This window comes from Nerophis ophidion, linkage group LG06 (genome assembly GCF_033978795.1).
Source record: "Nerophis ophidion isolate RoL-2023_Sa linkage group LG06, RoL_Noph_v1.0, whole genome shotgun sequence".
Taxonomy (NCBI): domain Eukaryota; kingdom Metazoa; phylum Chordata; class Actinopteri; order Syngnathiformes; family Syngnathidae; genus Nerophis; species Nerophis ophidion.
The window spans coordinates 19,054,669-19,076,034 of NC_084616.1; the positions used below are offsets into that span (position 1 = coordinate 19,054,669).

The 21,366-nt window shown below is 32.2% G+C and overlaps 1 protein-coding gene across 1 annotated transcript in view; it reads left to right on the top strand.

The window, feature by feature from the left end:
- hspg2 (heparan sulfate proteoglycan 2) overlaps positions 1-21,366 on the top strand; it is a 331,901-nt gene that overhangs the window by 106,979 nt on the left and 203,556 nt on the right. The window contains exons 5-7 of the mRNA XM_061902940.1: positions 15,409-15,518; positions 15,622-15,680; positions 18,388-18,560. Of these exons, the coding sequence (XP_061758924.1) occupies positions 15,409-15,518; positions 15,622-15,680; positions 18,388-18,560 (342 nt within the window). The remainder of the gene's footprint in view (positions 1-15,408; positions 15,519-15,621; positions 15,681-18,387; positions 18,561-21,366) is intronic.

The window sequence follows — 21,366 nt, forward strand, 5'->3', positions numbered from 1 at the left end:
TTTAGTGCGGTAGCAACAAATGTATCTGTGGCGGGCCACAACAAACATAACATAATAAAAACATAACATAATAAAAAACAGTATAAAAATGAGTTGAACATAAGAGTCTGTGCACAGAGATGGATGATTTTAATGCGGTAGCAACAAATGTATCTGTGGCAGGCCACCACAAACATAACAAAATAAAAACATAGTATAGTTAAAAAAAAAACATAGTATAAAAAAATTACTTGAACATAAGCGTTTGTGCACAAAGATTGATGATTATAAGGCTGTAGCAAAAAAATACATTGTGGCGGGTCACCACAAACATAACATAATAAAAAAAATAACAATAAAAAACATAAAATATAAAAAAACATAGTATTAAAATTTGTTTAACATAAGAGTCTGTGCACAAAGATTGATGATTTTTAGGCGGTAGTAACAAATGTATCTGTGGCAGGCCACCACAAACATAACAAAATAAAAACTTAGTATAGTTAAAAAAAAACATAGTATAAAAAAATGACTTGAACATAAGCGTCTGTGCACAAAGTTTGATGATTATAAGGCTGTAGCAAAAATATTATCTGTGGCGGGTCACAACAAACATAACAATAAAAAAATAACAATAAAAACATAACATAAAAAAACATAGTATAAAAATTTGTTGAACATAAGAGTCTGTGCACAAAGATTGATGATTTTTAGGCGGTAGCAACAAATGTATCTGTGTCAGGCCACCACAAATATAACATAATAAAAACAAAACATAATAAAAAACAGTTAAAAAAAAAAAGAGTTAAACATAAGAGTCCGTGCACAAAGATGGATGATTTTAAGGCTGTAGCAACAAATGTATCCGTGGCAGGCCACCACAAACATAACATAATAAAAACAAAACATAATAAAAAACAGTTAAAAAAAAAAAGAGTTAAACATAAGAGTCCGTGCACAAAGATGGATGATTTTAATGCTGTAGCAACAAATGTATCTGTGGCAGGCCACCACAAACATAACATAATAAAAACATAACATAATAAAAAACAGTATAAATATGAGTTGAACATAAGAGTCTGTGTATAGAGATTGATGATTTTAAGGCGGTAGCAACAAATGTATCGGTTGCGGGCCACCACAAACATAACACAATAAAAAACATGGTATAAAAATGAGTTGAACATAACAGTCTGTGCACAAACATTGAGGATTTTAACGTGGTAGCAACAAATGTATCTGTGGCGGACCACCACTAACATAAAATAGTAAAAAACATAATACATTTAAAAAAATGAGTTGAAAATAATGGTCCGCGCACAAAAATTGATGATTTTAAGGCAGAAGCAACAAATGTATTTTTGGCAGGCCACAACAAACATAACATAGGAAAAAACATAACATATTAAAAAAACATAGTATAAAAAATGTGTTGAACAAAGGAGTCTGTGCACAAAGATTGATGATTTTTAGGCGGTAGCAACAAATGTATCTGTGGCGGGCCACCACAAACATAACATAAGAAAAACATAACATAATAAAAAACAGTATAAAAATGAGTTGAAAATAATGGTCCGCGCACAAAAATTGATGATTTTAAGGCAGAAGCAACACATGTATTTTTGGCAGGCCACCACAAACATAACATAGGAAAAAACATAACATATTAAAAAAACATAGTATAAAAAATGTGTTGAACAAAGGAGTCTGTGCACAAAGATTGATGATTTTAAGGCGGGTAGCAACAAATGTATCTGTGGCGGGCCACCACAAACATAAGAAAAACATAACATAATAAAAAAACAGTATAAAAATGAGTTGAACATAAGAGTCTGTGCACAAAGATTGATGATTTTTAGGCGGTAGCAACAAATGTATCTGTGGCGGGCCACCACAAACATAACATAAGAAAAACATAACATAATAAAAAACAGTATAAAAATGAGTTGAACAAAGGAGTCTGTGCACAAAGATTGATGATTTTTAGGCGGTAGCAACAAATGTATCTGTGGCGGGCCACCACAAACATAACATAAGAAAAACATAACATAATAAAAAACAGTATAAAAATGAGTTGAACATAAGAGTTTGTGCACAAAGATTGATGATTTTTAGGCGGTAGCAACAAATGTATCTGTGGCGGGCCACCACAAACATTACATTGAAAGGCTTTAGTGGGTATTGACGTACATGTTGGGCTTGATCTTCCTCCTGCGGGCGGGCTGGTACTGGCCGTGGTCTGGGGGGGTTGAAGGTGAAGCCCGTAGCCCCCGGTCTTTAAAGGCCAGGCGGGGCACTCAATCAGGTCTTTGTCTTTGGCGGGGGCCCAAGGCACAAAGCGGCCACAGTTCTGCTGAGCAGCTTTAATCGCCGAATAGGTTTTCAATCAAGAGTGCAGAATGTTTTTTTTCCCCAGACTTCTTTTTCTCCCGCGTCTGCACTAATGCCCGCGTTTCATCGGCCCGGACCCACTGGAACTGTCGAGAAGAATGGCTACTGCTTGTTAGCCGTGCTCGCATCAAAAGATCTCGGGCGGCGGCCGTCCCGCGCCGGCTGGCCTGTAAAGTTAACGCAGCGACCTCAGAGCCAGCGGGCGGGTGCGCACTCAAGCGAGGCCATTAAACCCGAGTCAAACGCTGTGCTTTGATGTTTCCACCTTCAGGAGATTCAGCAAGCTTTTATGCATTCTAAATCGTAAATGAATGTTAGCAAAAGTCAGCTAACAGCAGAGTCAACAAGAGTCGTTCTATTCCGACTATAAAGTGCTCTAAAAACATCCAAAAACCTCCATCATGGTTTTATATACACACTCTAATTATGTAGTATCTAGTAACAGTCATAATAACATGTAATATTTACACATTTTGATGTACTGTAAGTATAGATGTAATGTAGTAATATTTATAAGAACTTGTCATATTCACATAATTTCATCATACAGTAAGTTTATATGTTATGTAGTAAAATTCATAACATGTACTATTTACATATTTTCATCATGCTGTAAGTATATATGTTGTATCTATTAAAATTCATAATAACATGTAATATTTACATATTTTCATTATAGAGTAAGTTAAAATGTAATGTAGTAACAACATTCATAATAAGTAATACTTATTGTCATAATGCTGTAAGTATATATCTAAAATCTAGTAACATTCATAATAACATGTACTATTTACATATTTTCATCATATGTAGTATCCAGTAACATTCATAATAACATATAATATTTGAATATTTTCATTATACTGTAAGTATATATGAAATGTAGTAACATTTATAATAACATGTAATATTTACATATTTTCATCATGCTGTAAGTATATATGTAGTATCTAGTAACATTCATAATAACATGTAATATTTACATATTTTCATTATAGAGTAAGTAAAATGTAATGTAGTTACAAAATTCATAATAACATGTAATACTTACATATTTTCATCATACTGTAAGTATATATGAAATGTAGTAACATTTATAATAACATGTAATATTTACTTATTGTCATCATGCTGTAAGTATATATGTAGTATCTAGTAACATTCATAATAACATGTAATACTTACATATTTTCATCATGCTGTAAGTATATATGTAGTATCTAGTAACATTCATAACATGTAATATTTACATATTTTCATTATAGAGTAAGTAAAATGTAATGTAGTTACAAAATTCATAATAACATGTAATACTTACATATTTTCATCATACTGTAAGTATATATGAAATGTAGTAACATTTATAATAACATGTAATATTTACTTATCGTCATCATGCTGTAAGTATATATGTAGTATCTAGTAACATTCATAATAACATGTAATATTTACATATTTTCATTATAGAGTAAGTAAAATGTAATGTAGTTACAAAATTCATAATAACATGTAATACTTACATATTTTCATCATACTGTAAGTATATAAGAAATGTAGTAACATTTATAATAACATGTAATATTTACTTATTGTCATCATGCTGTAAGTACATATGTAGTATCTAGTAACATTCATAATAACATGTAATACTCACATATTTTCATCATTCTGTAAGTATATACGTAGTATCTAGTAACATTCATAACATGTAATATTTACATATTTTCATCATACTGTAAGTAAATATGTAATGTAGTAACATTCACAATAATATGTAATACTTACATATTGTCATCATGCTGTAAGTATATATGTAGTATCTAGTAACATTCATAATAACATGTAATATTTACATATTTTCATTATAGAGTAAGTAAAATGTAATGTAGTTACAAAATTCATAATAACATGTAATACTTACATATTTTCATCATACTGTAAGTATATATGAAATGTAGTAACATTTATAATAACATGTAATATTTACTTATTGTCATCATGCTGTAAGTATATATGTAGTATCTAGTAACATTCATAATAACATGTAATACTTACATATTTTCATCATGCTGTAAGTATATATGTAGTATCTAGTAAGATTCATAACATGTAATATTTACATATTTTCATCATACTGTAAGTAAATATGTAATGTAGTAACATTCATCATAACATGTAATATTTACTGATTGTGATCATGATGTAAGTATATATGTAGTATCAAGTACCATTCATAATAACATGTAATACTTACATATTTTCATCATGCTGTAAGTATACATGTAGTATCTAGTAACATTCATAATAACATGTAATATTTACATATCTTCATCATATGTAGTATCCAGTAACATTCATAATAACATGTGATATTTTCATATTTTCATTATACAGTAAGTCAATATGTAATGTAGTACCATTCATAATAACATGTAATACTTACATTTTTTCATCATACTGTAAGAATATATGTAGTATCTAGTAACATTCATAATAACATGTAATATTTACATGTTTTCATCATGCTGTAAGTAAATTTGTAATGTAGTACCATTCATAAAAACATGTAATATTTACATATTTCAATCATTTTAAGTATTAATTTCACAGACGCAAAACAACATTCACTTTCCTTTCAACAACAACAGGACTACTGATCATGGCAGACTTGACAACAAAGACTACTTTGGGACAAATAATGATACAGAAACTTCTGTTTTATGAGCCTGAACATAAGGAGGATGAGCTACAAGTTTTAGAAGCTGTGTGCTAAACGGACGCAGCTTTAGTCAAACACTAAGCGTCATGTAGCAGTATTGCTAAGTGCTAAACAAGCTATACAAACATAATAAAGCAATCACTTACTGTACAATGTCAGCTCTCACTGGGATAAAGACTGATGGGATGTTTATATCGACAATTTATCATTTATAAAAAAAGCGCTTTTTTCATGTCTTTCTGGCCATCTCCGGGTATGTCAAATTTGACCAACTTTTGGGTTTACGTCCACAACATTCTACTATCCAGGTGAGAGGCAGGATTTATAATCTATCTCCGAGGCGATGCAGAAGCTCAATATGTCAATATAGCGGCAAAAGCTAGTTAGCTATGCTAAAAACAGTTAGCGCTTATACTGTAATAATAATATTGCTAAAACGTGTTTAATATTCAGGTCACGACCTGTAAATGGAGTACTCTTGGTGCTCTTTGGATGTTTTTTTTGGGGTGTTTTTACGGTCATTCATTCGCTGCCTTGTTAACCACCCCTTACTTGCTGTATTTTATGCTTTAGAATTCATTGATTGGCAACACTAAATTGGCCCTAGTTTGTGAATGTGAGGGTGAATGTTGTCCGTCTATCTGTGTTGGCCCTGCGATGAGGTGGCGACTTGTCCAGGGTGTACCCTGCCCGATTGTAGCTGGGATAGGCACCAGCGACCCCAAAGGAAATAAGCTGTAGAAAATGGATGGACGGATGAATTCATAGCTGTGGAAGCGCTCTTCCAGTGGGTCCTCCAGACCACCAAGCATTGTCATGCGAGCCCGTTTCATGGTTACAATAGGCTTTTATTTTCCAATAATGTTCACGAGTTGCTTTTCAGCAGTAGTCTGTGGGTCTCGCGCTCTTACTCCAGCTCCAGCTCCAACAACTCTCCCTCCCCCCCGGCTGCTGCCTTTTAACAGAGCGACAGGTGATTAAATTACCAGGCCCAGCTGGGCTATCTACCCACCTGTCGCTGATCTCGAAGCCGGTCCTGGCACACCTCGCTTCGCTGCAGGTCTGCAGGCCACACTCCCCTCCACAATTTTTTTTATTTTTTTTTTTAAAGATACCTGTTCTAGTCTTGCGTCAGGATTGATGGGCAGCATTCCAAAACAAAGCGCAAGTCCCTTTAAAGCAGGCGACGCTCCAGAACATGAGCGAGTGTTTTGCGCCTGGGAAGTAGCACAGGCCTGCGAGAAAACACTTCAAATATTGACTTCCTTCCTGAAACTCCCTGGCAGCTTCCACGGAGGCCGGCGGCCTGGTCCTAGGCAAGTGTTGGCAGCAATGTGAGAAGGGGGCGCCCCGCGGGCCTGGACTATTTATATATGTACTGCATGTGACACGGGAAACATAATAATGCAGCTGACCTCATACTTGATAATGAGTCACTGACATGCCTCAGTTTATAAATATATATATATATATATATATATGTACATATATATAGACTTAGGCAGGATACTATGTATAGCAGGGGCCACCAACGGGGTGCCCGCGGGCACCAGGTAGCCCGTAAGGACCAGATGAGTCGCCCGCTGGCCTGTTCTAAAAATAGCTCAAACAGCAGCAGTTACCAGTGAGCTGCCTCTATTTTTTAAATTGTATTTATTTACTAGCAAGCTGGTCTCGCTTTGCGCGACATTTTTAATTCTAAGAGAGACAAAACTCAAATAGAATCCAAGAAAAAATTTCAAAGACTTGGTCTTCACTTGTTTAAATAAATTCATTTATATTTTTACTTTGCTTCATATAAATTTCAGAAAGAGAATTTTAGAGAAAAAATACAACCTTAAAAATGATTTTAGGATTTTTAAACACATATAGCTTTTTATTTTTTAAATTCCTTCCTCTTCTTTCCTGACAATTTAAATCAATGTTCAAGTATTTTTTTTTTTTTATTGTAAATAATAATAAATACATTTTAATTGAATTCTTAATTTTAGCTTCTGTTTTTTTACGAATAATATTTGTGAAATATTTCTTCAAACTTATGATTAAAATTCCCAAAAATTATTCTGGCAAATCTAGAAACTCTGTATAATCAAATTTAAAACGTATTTCAAAGACTTATGAATTTCTTCAAAAAATTTTGTTCTGGAAAATTGAGAAGAAATAATGATTCGTCTTTGTTAAAAATATAGCTTGGTCCAATTTGTTATATATTCTAAAAAAGTGCAGATTGGATTTTAACCTATTTAAAACATGTCATCAAAATTCTAAAATTAATCTTAATCAGGAAAAATTACTAATGATGTTCCATAAATTATATTTTAAATATTTTCAAAACGTTTCGAATTAGCTAGTTTTTCTCTTAATTCATTCGGTTGAATTTTAAAGAGTTGAAATTGAAGATAAACTATGTTTCAAAGTTTAATTTTCATTTTTTTCGTGTTTTCTCCTCTTTTAAACCGTTGAATTAAGTGTTTTTTTCATCATTTATCCCGTACAAAAAACCTTCCATAAAAGGAAAAAAAATGTGTGATGGAATGACGGACAGAAATACCCATTTTTTTATATATAGATTTATTTATTAAAGGTAAATTAAGCAAATTGGCTATTTCTGGCAATTTATCTAAGTGTGTATCAAACTAGTAGCCCTTCGCATTAATCAGTACCCAAGAAGTAGCTCTTGGTTTGAAAAAGGTCGGTGACCCCTGATGTATATAGTATGACGTAAACTGCACACACCGGATCTATTCTTAGCTAAAACGAGATTACAAACTTGTCAACTCTGAGCTCGTTCCGGCTCGGTAAGACCGCCTCAGTTATATTAGAATAGAAAATTGGTTCTAGTACATCCAAAACAAATCAACATTTATTACATTTCCTGTCAAATCCTCCCAGACTCTTTAGTTTGTCGGTTTAAAATGTGTAAACAGCTGAGCGGTGACGAGAACTGAAGTTTTACAATTGATACCACAACGCGGGAGTCGGTACGGAGGCGATCCTTCATCGGCTTGTGTCCCGGTAGTGCGTTTACCTTGGCATATTTTTCAGTGTCATCGGAGCGAGCAGTTACGCACTGAGTCCCGTCCTCTTTTTAAACGTTTCAAACCACCCGAGGCTGCCCTTGAATTGTTCTTCCCTGCTGCGTTCCAGCATGGTGACCTATGGACATCAAGTTGCCACATAAGTAGTGAACGTTCTTGCAAATGGTAGTTGATTCTTGTTTGTCTGTACGATCAACAGCTTTTAGACCTGGTCTTCCACTTCCTCTTCGTCCTTGCAAAGATTCTACCCCTTTAACAAAGGCTGCAAACATATAAACCTCTTTTTTTTTTAATATGGCTGCATTTTTTGGACATGTTTCTTGAAGTAAAGTTTGTGTATGTATGTGGGAGCTTATGTGTGTGTGTGTATATATATATATATATATATATATATATATATATGTGTATATATATATATATATATATATATATGTATATATATATATATGTATATATATATATATATATGTATATATATATGTATATATGTATATATATATGTATATATATATATGTATATATGTATATATATATATATATATATATATGTGTGTGTGTGTGCGTAAGTAAGTACCAATGGGTGTGTGTGTGTACTGTATGTATGAATATACGTATGTATTTATATATGTATGAATAAATGTACATATATATATGTATGTATTAATGTATGTACATGTATGAATGAATGTATATATGTATGAATGAATGTGCGTATGTGTATACGTATGAATTAATGTACGCATGTGTGTATACATGCATGAATGAATGTACGTATGTGTATATATATATATATAAACATGTATGAATGAATGAATGAACGTATGTATGTGTATATGTATGTATGAATGAATGTATGTATTTACGTATACGTATAAATGAATGAATGCGCGTATGTATGTAGATATGTATGTATGAATAAACGTATGTATGTACATATATGTATGAATTAATGAATGTATGAATGTATAAATATATCTTATGTACAAATGAATGTACGCATGTATGTATATATGTATGTATGAATGAATGTATGTATGTACATATATGTATGAATGCATGAATGTACATATGTATAAATACATCTTATGTACAAATGAATGTACGCATGTATGTATATACATTTATGAAAGAATGAATGAATGTACGTATGTATGTATATATGTATGAATCTATGTATATATTTACATACATACATACATACATACATGTATGTATGTATGTATGAATCAATGTATGTATTTACATATATGTATGAATGAATGAATGTACGAATGTATAAATATATCTTATGTACAAATGAATGTACGCATGTATGTATATATGTATGTATGAATGAATGTATGTATGTACATATATGTATGAATGAATGAATATACATATGTATAAATATATCTTATATACTAATGAATGTACGCATGTATGTATATTGTATGAATGAATGTACTTATGCATATATATATACATGAATGTACGTATCTATGTACTGTATATATTTATGAATAAATATAAGTATGTATGTATGTATAAATGTATGAATGAATCTACATATGTATGTATACATGTATGAATGAATGTATGTATGTATGAATGACTATACGTATGTATGTATATATGTATGAATCAATGTATATATTTACATACATGTACGAATGAATGTATGCACGTATGATTGTATGTATGAATGACTGTAGGTATGTATATAAATATGTATGAATGTATATATATATATATATATATATGAATGAATGTACGTATGTATATATGTATGTATAAATGAATGTACGCAAGTATGTATGAATGAATGAATGTGCATATGTACATATATATGTATGAATGACTGTATGAATGAAGGCACATATGTATATGTATATATATATATATATATATATATATATATATGAATGAATGTACATATGTATATATGTATGACTGAATGTATATATATATATATATATATACATATATATATATATATATATATATATATATATATATATATACATATATATATACATATATATATATATATATATATATATATATATATATATATATATATATATACTGTATATATACATATACATATATATACACATTATGAATTTACATATGTGTGTATTTGTGTAAGAATGTACACACGTATGTATATATGTATGAATGAATATACGTATGTATGTATATATATATATATATATATATATATATATATATATATATATATATATATACACATATACTTACATTAATACACATATACGTACATTAATTCATATACGTACATTAATTCATACACATATATGTGAATGTACGTTCTCTAAACAAAATAGACACATAATTATTTGTTGTGTATGATATTGCAGTGCAACTGTGTGAGTGACAGGTTACGACAAGCGGCCACAACAGGAAAAAAAAAATGTTCATCAACACTCTCCAATTATTTAATTAGTCTACATAATGGGGGTGGGAATTGCATCAGTAACGTTATTGAGCAAAACAGTTTATATTTGGCTGTAACCAAACCAAAAACATTATTAAAAAAAAACTATATTTAAAAAAAACTGGTCATTTTGTGTCGCAAATTTTTAGCCACTGATGCATTTATGGCCAGACCAAAAAATGGGACAACTTAAACACCGCTCAAAGTGTAGATGCTAGGTCGATATAATATGAGTCCTCAGTCATAGTGTCATTTATGTTGATTTATGGATATTAACCATGAAATGCTGTTAGTAGATTACAGAAATGCTACTAAAAAGATGTATTTCGTGACGCCCGGGTCGCATGACGGCGATAATTTGTCGTGTTTCCAAGATGCAGAAAGCCCAGGAGGCAAGGTTGCAGGTAAGGCAGGAAAGCTACAAATCAACAAAAGGGAATGCTGGAGCTCAGCAAAGACTTGCAGAGAAGCGTCCACACGAGTAACATTCGCTAAATCCCGACAAAGGCGAACGCTAAACCTGCGATGAGGTGGCGACTTGTCCAAGGTGTTACCGCCTTCCGCCCGATTGTAGCTGAGATAGGAACCAGCGACCCCAAAGGGAACAAGCGGTAGATAAATGGATCGATGGATGGATACCTGACACCTGTCACATATACTGTAATATTGTACAATGGTAATTGTTATATACTGTACATATGATATAGACATAATATATTACTATACATCTGTATATATAATATACATATATTATGTAAATATTACCAACATTCTGTCAAAACGTGGACTATGGTGTGGTTTGTTTTGATCAATCGTCCTGTCCCCTTAGCAGAGAAACAGCCCCAAAGCATGATGTTTCCACCTCCATGCTTCACAGTAGGTATGGTGTTCTTGGGATACAACTCAGTATTCTTCTTCCTCCAAACACCTTTATACCAAAATGGATACATGGATGATACAGCAGAGGATTGGGAGAGTGTCATGTGGTCAGATGAAACCAAAATAGAACTTTTTGGTATAAACTCAACTCGTGGTGTTTGGAGGAAGGAGAATACTGAGTTGCATCCCAAGAACACCACAACTACTGTGAAGCATGGGGGTGGAAACATCATGCTTTGGGGCTGTTTTTCTGCTAAGGGGACAGGACGATTAATCCGTGTTAAGGAAAGAATGAATTGGGCCATGTATCGTGAGATTTTGAGCCAAAACTTCCTTCCATCAGTGAGAGCTTTGAATGGTTGACCAAATACTTATTTTCCACCATAATTTACAAATAAATCCTACAATGTGAATTTCTGGATTTTTTTTCACATTCTGTTTCTCACAGTTGAAGTGTACCTATGATGAAAATTACAGACCTCTGTAATCATTTTAAGTGGGAGAACTTGCACAATCGGTGGCTGACTAAATACTTTTTTGCCCCACTGTATGGGCAAGAAACAAAAGACACTAACTGTGGCATTAATTAACAAAAACTTACTTGCAGTGACATAGGTGGGGCAGCATGGACTAAGAAATTGCATGAAACGAGCAGCGCGAGCGAATCATGAAACAGAGTGCCGACACCGGAACGACCAACAGAAAAGGACAGGCTTAAATAAGAGTGACATGATTAACAACGGGTGCGTTGATTCAAACAAATGTGGCGGGTGAAACTAATGGTTGTCATGGAAACTAAAACAAACCAAGGTGCGCAAAAACAGGAACTAAACTAATACAGAACATAACTAAACAGAATCCACAGAACATGACACATATGTTATATTGTCCTTTCCATCCTTACACTTTCCATCATTGTAAGTTTGTCTAAGTCTAAGATTCCTAAAAACTTGCCAACAGGCAAGAAAAGTGGGTTTTGGGATAACTTCTCTGAAACGGTTTTATACCAAAAAAACCTAAAAGTACGGGATGCTCGCTGCATCGCTCCATCAGTCAGGGGTATCTTGGCCCTGAGAAACCGCGAAGACCTGTGACGTCTGTCAGACCTTGGGACGGAGAGAAAGGCGCCTTTTCGTTCCAGTTCTGGTCGAGAGCGTCGGCCGGGAACACACGAGGAGCGACGCCACAGCCCGTGGTTTTAGTGCGAAGCTGACCACGGCGGAGGTCTGCAAATAGATCTCGGAAACGCCTTCGCCCTGCAAAAACTGTAATCCAAGCAAAATTAAATATTTCAAATAAGGCTGATATTTGCTTATTTTTTTTCTGTCTGATAAGATAATTCTTCTCCCTAAGCAGATTTTACGTTAGAGCAGACCTGGGGCCACATTCGGCCCGTTAAGCGTTTCAATCTGGCCCGTCGGACATTTCCAAATAATTTTTTTTAGATTTTTTAAGATGGAAAGTGTGCAGTGATGTTTTCTAAAGACCGTACGTCTTCAACCATACTAAGTCTTTCAATGGTTGGAATCTGCGCTTTTGCATGATATACTAGTTATTATGGTCACCTAATTAGTTACTATGGTCATCTAAGTCACAGCAGCTCAGACGAGGCACCAAGCAGTGTGGAGATTTTCACAACAAAGTTTTAAAGCTTAGTGATATCCCAGATATATCAGATTGTAGTATCTAGTAACATTCATTATAACATTGAATATTTACATATTTTAATCATACGGTAAATAAATACGTAATGTAGTAACATTCAGAATAACATGTAATACTTACATGTTTTCGTCATGTTGTAAGTGTATATGTAGTATCTAGTAACATTCACAATAACATGTAATATTTACATATTTTCATTATACGGTAAGTAAATATGTAATGTAGTACCATTCCTAATAACATGTAAAACTAACATGTTTTCATCGTGCTGTAAGTGTAGATGTAGTATCTAGTAACATTCACGATAACATGTAATATATACATATTTTCATTATACAGTAAGTAAATATGTAATGTAGTACCATTCCTAATAACATGTAATACTTACATAGTTTAATCATGTTTTAAGTGTATATGTAGTATCTAGTAACATTCACAATAACATGTAATATGTACAAATTTTCATTTTACAGTAAGTAAATATGTAATGTAGTACCATTCCTAATAACATGTAATACTTACATATTTTCATCATACTGTAAGTGTATGTGTAGTATCTAGTAACATTCACGATAACATGTAATATTTACATATTTTCATTATACAGTAAGTAAATATGTAATGTAATACCATTCCTAATAACATGTAATACTTACATGTTTTCATCATGCTGTAAGTGTATATGTAGTATCTAGTAACATTCACAATAACATGTAATATGTACAAATTTTCATTTTACAGTAAGTAAATATGTAATGTAGTACCATTCCTAATAACATGTAATACTTACATATTTTCATCATGCTGTAAGCGTATATGTAGTATCTAGTAACATTCACAATAACATGTAATATTTATATATTTTCATTATACAGTAAGTAAATATGTAATGTAATACCATTCCTAATAACATGTAATAATTATGTTTTCATCATGCTGTAAGTGTATATGTAGTATCTAGTAACATACACAATAACATGTAATATGTACAAATTTTCATTATACAGTAAGTAAATATGTAATGTAGTAACATTCATAATAACATTTAATACTTACATATTTTAATCATGTTGTAAGTGTATATGTACTATCTAGTAACATTCACAATAACATGTAATATTTACATAAATTCATTATACAGTAAGTAAATATGTAATGTAGTACCATTCATAATAACATGTAAAACTTACATATTTTCATTATGCTCTAAGTATATATTTAATGTTGCAACATTCATAATAACATGTAATACTTACATATTTTTATCACAGTGTATGTATTTATGTCATGTAGTAATATTCATAATAACATGTCATATTTACACATTTTCATCATTTTAAGTATTAATTTCACAGACGCGTAACAACATTCACTTTCCCTTCAACAACAACAGGACTACTGATCATGGCAGACTTGACCGCAAAGACTACTTTGGGACAAATAATGATACAGAAACTTCTGTTTTTGAGCCTGAATATAAAGAGGATGAGCTGCAAATTTTAGAAGCTGTGTGCTAAACGGACGCAGCTTTAGTCAAACAGTAAGCGTCATGTAGCAGTATTGCTAAGTGCTAAACAGGATATACAAACATAATAAAGCAATCACTTACTGTACAATGTCAGCTCTCACTGGGGTAAAGACTGATTGGATGTTTGTATCAACAATTTATCATTTAAAAAAAAGTGGCATAAATAAGCACTTTTTAAGTTGTTTGTCAAAGTTGACCAACTTTTGGGTTACTTTGGGGTCTTATCATTTCGTCCAAGTTCCTGTCCCCTGTCTCCTAGTTCCTGGTTTGTGTTCTTTCGTTATTTTTGAAGATGAAATCCTGTTTACCTGCACAAGGCCTGCCGCCTTCTCTGCATCTTGGGGTTTGTCAACAACAACATTTGACACACTTAAATTGTCCGAACAATTTAAGAACAACATTTCTCAACGAGCTATTGCAAGGGATTTAGGGATTCAACCACCTACGGTCTGTAGTATCATCAGAAGGTTCAGAGAATCCAAAGAAATCACTGTACGTAAGCAACGATATTACGGACCTTTGACCCCTCAGGCGGTACTGCATCAAAAACCGACATCAGTGTGTAAAGGATATCACTACATGGTCTCAGGAACACTTCATAAAACCAAAAACTCCCATTTTTGTATTTCTTTTGTCTTGTTTTTGACCACTGACTTTTTGGCAGCGCCTGCACGTTTTGAGAGGAAAGATGCAATATTCTTGTCAACGCTTCCTGCTCCTGGTTGGAATCCGGCGTGCGGACAGATCCTCACTCACACTCTCTTGACTCCAGTTTATTACAGAGCTCTGGTCAACTTCACCGACTCCATCGTCTACAGCTCGGAGCTGGAAGACATCTTCTCGGTGGCCTTCAATGAGATCTCCCAGGCTGTGGTTGACACGGTACGTATTCGTTTAGTTCTCTCCGACTGCACGGCCTTATAAGGCTGACGTGCGATTTAGGGCTTTTTGCTGATTCCGCCTCCATTGGATGTTTCCTCCGCAGCTGGAGTCGGAGTACAACAGGATTCCAGGTGTCCAGACGGTCAACGTGGTGCTCGTTAAGTACGTACTCCGGCGTTTTAAATCAGGCTCGGTGACACCTTATGTGGAGTCCCTGCAGCTGTGCGCCGCAGCTCGGTCAGGTCTTTTTTTTTTTTTTTTTTTTCCACACCACACAAGGCGCAGAGCAGGCACGACAAATCTTTTTTTCTATCCCAGGGCGATACGGCTGAAAACTGATATCAGCGTTTTACAAAACCCAAAACCAGTGAAGTTGGCACGTTGTGTATAATCATAAATAAAAACAAAATACATTGATACACAAACCCCCCACCTTCCGCTTATCCGAGGTCGGGTCGCGGGGGCAGCAGCCTAAGCAGGGAAGACCAGAATTTCCTCTCCCCAGCCACTTCGTCCAGCTCTTCCCTGGGGATCCCGAGGCCAGCCGGGAGGCATAGTCTACTCCAGTGTTTTTCAACCTTTTTTGAGCCGAGGTACATTTTTTGCGATGAAAAAATGCGTAGGCACACCACCAGCAGAAATCATTAAAAAACGAAACTCTGTTGACGGTAAAAAGTCGTCGTTGCGATTGTTGGATATGACTTTAAAGGGGAACATTATCACAATTTCAGAAGGGTTGAAACCAATAAAAATCAGTTCCCAGTGGCTTATTTTATTTTTCAAAGTTTTTTTCAAAATTTTACCCATCATGGAATATCCCGAAAAAAGGCTTTAAAGTGATTTTCGCTATCTTTAAATCCATCGTCCATTTTCCTGTGACGTCATTTAGTGATGCCAACATGGCGGATAGCACAGTAAGATATAGCGACATTAGCTCGGATTCAGACTCGGATTTCAGCGGTTTAAGCGATTCAACAGATTACGCATGTATTGAAACGGATGGTTGGAGTATGGAGGCAGATAGCGAAAACGAAATTGAAGAAGAAACTGAAGCTATTGACGCTATTCGGCCATGTCTGCCTTAGCATCGCCGGTAAAATGTGCGGACCAAATGATCGGGACTTTCGCATCTTGTGACATTGGAGCAACTTAAATCCGTCGATTGGTAAGTGTTTGTTTGGCATTACATGTGGGTGGAGGGAAACGCTGGATGCAAACATAGCTACAAATGTACATACAGCTAGCCTAAATAGCATGTTAGCATCGATTAGCTGGCAGTCATGCCGCGACCAAATATGTCTGATTAGCACATAAGTCAATAACATCAACAAAACCGAGGTCAGGTCGCGGGGGAAGCAGCCTAAGCAGGGCAGCCCACAATTTCCTCTCCCCAGCCACTTTGTCCAGCTCTTCCCTGGGGATCCCGAGGCGTCCCCAGGCCAGCCGGGAGACATAGTCTACTCCAGTGTTTTTCAACCTTTTTTGAGCCGAGGTACATTTTTTGCGATGAAAAAATGCGTAGGCACACCACTAGCAGAAATCATTAAAAAACGAAACTCGGTTGACGGTAAAAAGTCGTTGTTGCAATTGTTGGATATGACTTTAAAGGGGAACATTATCACAATTTCAGAAGGGTCAAAACCAATAAAAATCAGTTCCCAGTGGCTTATTTTATTTTTCAAAGTTTTTTTCAAAATTTTACCCATCATGGAATATCCAGAAAAAAGGCTTTAAAGTGATTTTCGCTATCTTTAAATCCATCGTCCGTTTTCCTGTGACGTCATTTAGTGAAGCCAACATGGCGGATAGCACAGCAAGATATAGCGACATTAGCTCGGATTCAGACTCGGATTTCAGCGGCTTAAGCGATTCAACAGATTACACATGTATTGAAACGGATGGTTGGAGTATGGAGGCAGATAGCGAAAACGAAATTGAAGAAGAAACTGAAGCTATTGACGCTATTCGGCGTTGAGAAAGTTGAGGAATGCCCATCAAACACTTATTTGGAACATCCCACAGGCTAATTGGGAACAGGTGGATGCCATGATTGGGTATAAAAGCAGCTTCCATGACATTCACAAACAAGGATGGGGCAATGGTCACCACTTTGTGAACAAATAGGTGAGCAAATTGTCCAACTGTTTAAGAACAACATTTCTCAACAACCTACCGCAAGGAATTTAGGGATTTCACCATCTACGGTGTGTAGTATCAACAAAAGGTTCAGAGAATCCCGAGAAATCACTGCACGTAAGCAATGATATTACGGACCTTAGATCCCTCAGGCGCTATTGCATCAAAAAGTGACATCAGTGTGTAAAGGATATCACCACATTGGCTCAGGAACATGTCGGAAAACCAATGTCAGTAACTACATTTGGAATTGCAAGTTATGCAAAGCGAAAGCCGTTTATCAACAACACCCAGAAACGCTGCCGGCTTCGCTGGGGGCATTTCTCATCTTAGATGGACTGATGCAAAGTGGAAACGTGTTCTGTGGTCTTTTTTGCAATGTGTTGCTGCCATTAAATTCCAAGTTAATGATTATTTACAACAACAAACAAATACGTTTCTCAGTTTGGAGATTAAATACCTTGTCTTTGCAGGCTATTCAATTGAATATAAGTTGAAAAGGATTTGCAAATCATTGTATTCTGTTTTTATTTACCATTTACACAACGTGCCAACTTCACTGGTTTGGGGTTTTGTATAAAATCAAATTGTTTTCGTGTATCATATAATGTTCTGAATTAATTACACTGCGGTCTAAAAATGGCCCCCTGGACGCACTTTGGATGCCCCTAATGTAAGAAGCATGATTCGTGGTGGATTCTGTTGCTTCATAAGGCCTCTGTTGCTCCGCCAGGAGGCTGCTTAGAGAGAATGGCGCAGACGTGTTTGTGGAACTGGATGTCGGCTCGGACTACAACAGCAACAGCCAACAGATCCGAAGTGTGCTCTACAGCGTCGTGCAGAGTGGAGAAATCGCCTCCTACGTCACATCAGTGGAGGGCTTTACCTTCAGGCAGCTTGGAGAAGGTAAGGACATATATATATATATATATATATATATATATATATATATATATATATATATATATATGTGTATATATATATATATATATATATATATATATATATATATATGTGTATATATATATATATATATGTGTATATATATATATATATATGTGTATATATATATATATATATATATATATGTGTATATATATATATATATATGTGTATATATATATATATATATGTGTACATATATATATATATATATATATGTGTATATATATATATATATATATATATATATATGTATATGTATGTATATATGTGTCTGCATATATGCATATATTGTGTATTTTTTTATAAAATGTTATACAAATTGTATTTTTTATATATTATTTGTATTTTTGTATAATAAAAACAATACAATAAAATAAAAAGAAAAGACTCAACTGTCATGAATGAAATAAAGTTGCCAATACTCATTTAGAGAATTTAGAGACATGTATTGTCACCTTTAGAGTTAAAAAAACACAAAATTGTTTTATTTTATTTTATTCTATTTTTGTCTTTGATCTTATTTTGACCTCATTAGTTTCATAACAAAATAAAATGCAAGAAAAAAGACACATCTTTCTAATCTTGAGTCAACATTTATATTTAATTTTATTCTATTTTTGTGTTGTACATTATTTTTCTGTTTTTAATTTCATGAACAAATAAAATACAATAGAAAAACTAAATATATTTTTACTCATGATTCAACAGTTTTATCGTATTGTATTCTATGTTTGTGTCATTTATTGTTTTTATTTTCTAAATTTCATTAATAAAATAATACAGTGTTAAAGTAAAACATTTTTCATGAGTCAACATTTTTATTTTATATTGTATTTTTGTCAGATATATTATTTCTATGTAATTAGTTTCATAACAAAAACATAACATGCAAGAAAAAAGAAGTATCTTTCTACTCATGAGTCAACATTTTTATTTAATTTTATTCTATTTTTGTGTTATATATTGTTTTTTTATTACAAAAAAAATACAATAGAAAAACTAAATATATTTTTACTCATGAGTCAACAGTTTTATCATATTTAATTCTATGTTTGTGTTGTATTGGTTTTATTTTTTAAATTTCATAAAAAATTTAGTACGGTCATAAACTTTTTTTTTTCATGATTCAACATTTTCATTTAATTTTTTTTATTTTATTTTGTCCTTTTTTGTCTTATACATTATTTTTATTTTTTTAGTTTCATAACAAAATTCAAGACAAAAATAAATATATTTTTACTCATGAGTCAACATTTTTATTATTTATTTTATAAAATATTATACAATTTTATTTATTATATATTATTATATCTTTTATAAAATAAAATAAAAAAATAAATAAATAAAAAAACCTCAGCTGTAATAAATAAAATAAAGTTGCCGATACTCATTTAGAGAAGTTGGAGACATTTATTGTCACTTTTAAAGTAAAAAACACACAAAAAAATGTTCAATTATATTCTTGTCTTATATATTATTTTTATTTAATTAGTTTAATAACAAAATAAAATACAAAAAAATAAATATCTTTCCACTCATGAGTCAACATTTCTATTTCATTTTATTCTATTTTTGTGTTGTGCATTAATTTTCTTTTTATTAATATCATTAAAAAATTAGATACAATAGAAAAAATAAATATATTTTTACTCATGAGTCAATAGTTGTATCGTATTTTATTCTATGTTTGTGTTATATATTGTTTTTATTTTCAAAATTGTATTTAAAAAATTAATACAGTGTTAAAGTAAAACATTTTTCATGAGTCAACATTTTTATTTTATTGTATTTTTGTCTGATATATTATTTCTATTTAATTAGTTTCATAACAAAAACATAACATGATTCAACATTTTTATTTAAATTTTTTATTGTATTTTGTCCTTTTTTGTCTTATACATTATTTTTTATTTTTTTTAGTTTCGTAACAAAACAAAATGCAAGAAAAAATAAATATATTTTTACTCATGAGTCAACAGTTTTATCATATTTAATTCTATGTTTGTGTTGTATTGGTTTTATTTTTTAAATTTCATAAAAAATTTAGTACGGTCATAAACTTTTTTTTTTCATGATTCAACATTTTCATTTAATTTTTTTTATTTTATTTTGTCCTTTTTTGTCTTATACATTATTTTTATTTTTTTAGTTTCATAACAAAATTCAAGACAAAAATAAATATATTTTTACTCATGAGTCAACATTTTTATTATTTATTTTATAAAATATTATACAATTTTATTTATTATATATTATTATATCTTTTATAAAATAAAATAAAAAAATAAATAAATAAAAAAACCTCAGCTGTAATAAATAAAATAAAGTTGCCGATACTCATTTAGAGAAGTTGGAGACATTTATTGTCACTTTTAAAGTAAAAAACACACAAAAAAATGTTCAATTATATTCTTGTCTTATATATTATTTTTATTTAGTTAGTTTAATAACAAAATAAAATACAAAAAAATAAATATCTTTCCACTCATGAGTCAACATTTCTATTTAATTTTATTCTATTTTTGTGTTGTGCATTAATTTTCTTTTTATTAATATCATTAAAAAATTAGATACAATAGAAAAAATAAATATATTTTTACTCATGAGTCAATAGTTGTATCGTATTTTATTCTATGTTTGTGTTATATATTGTTTTTATTTTCAAAATTGTATTTAAAAAATTAATACAGTGTTAAAGTAAAACATTTTTCATGAGTCAACATTTTTATTTTATTGTATTTTTGTCTGATATATTATTTCTATTTAA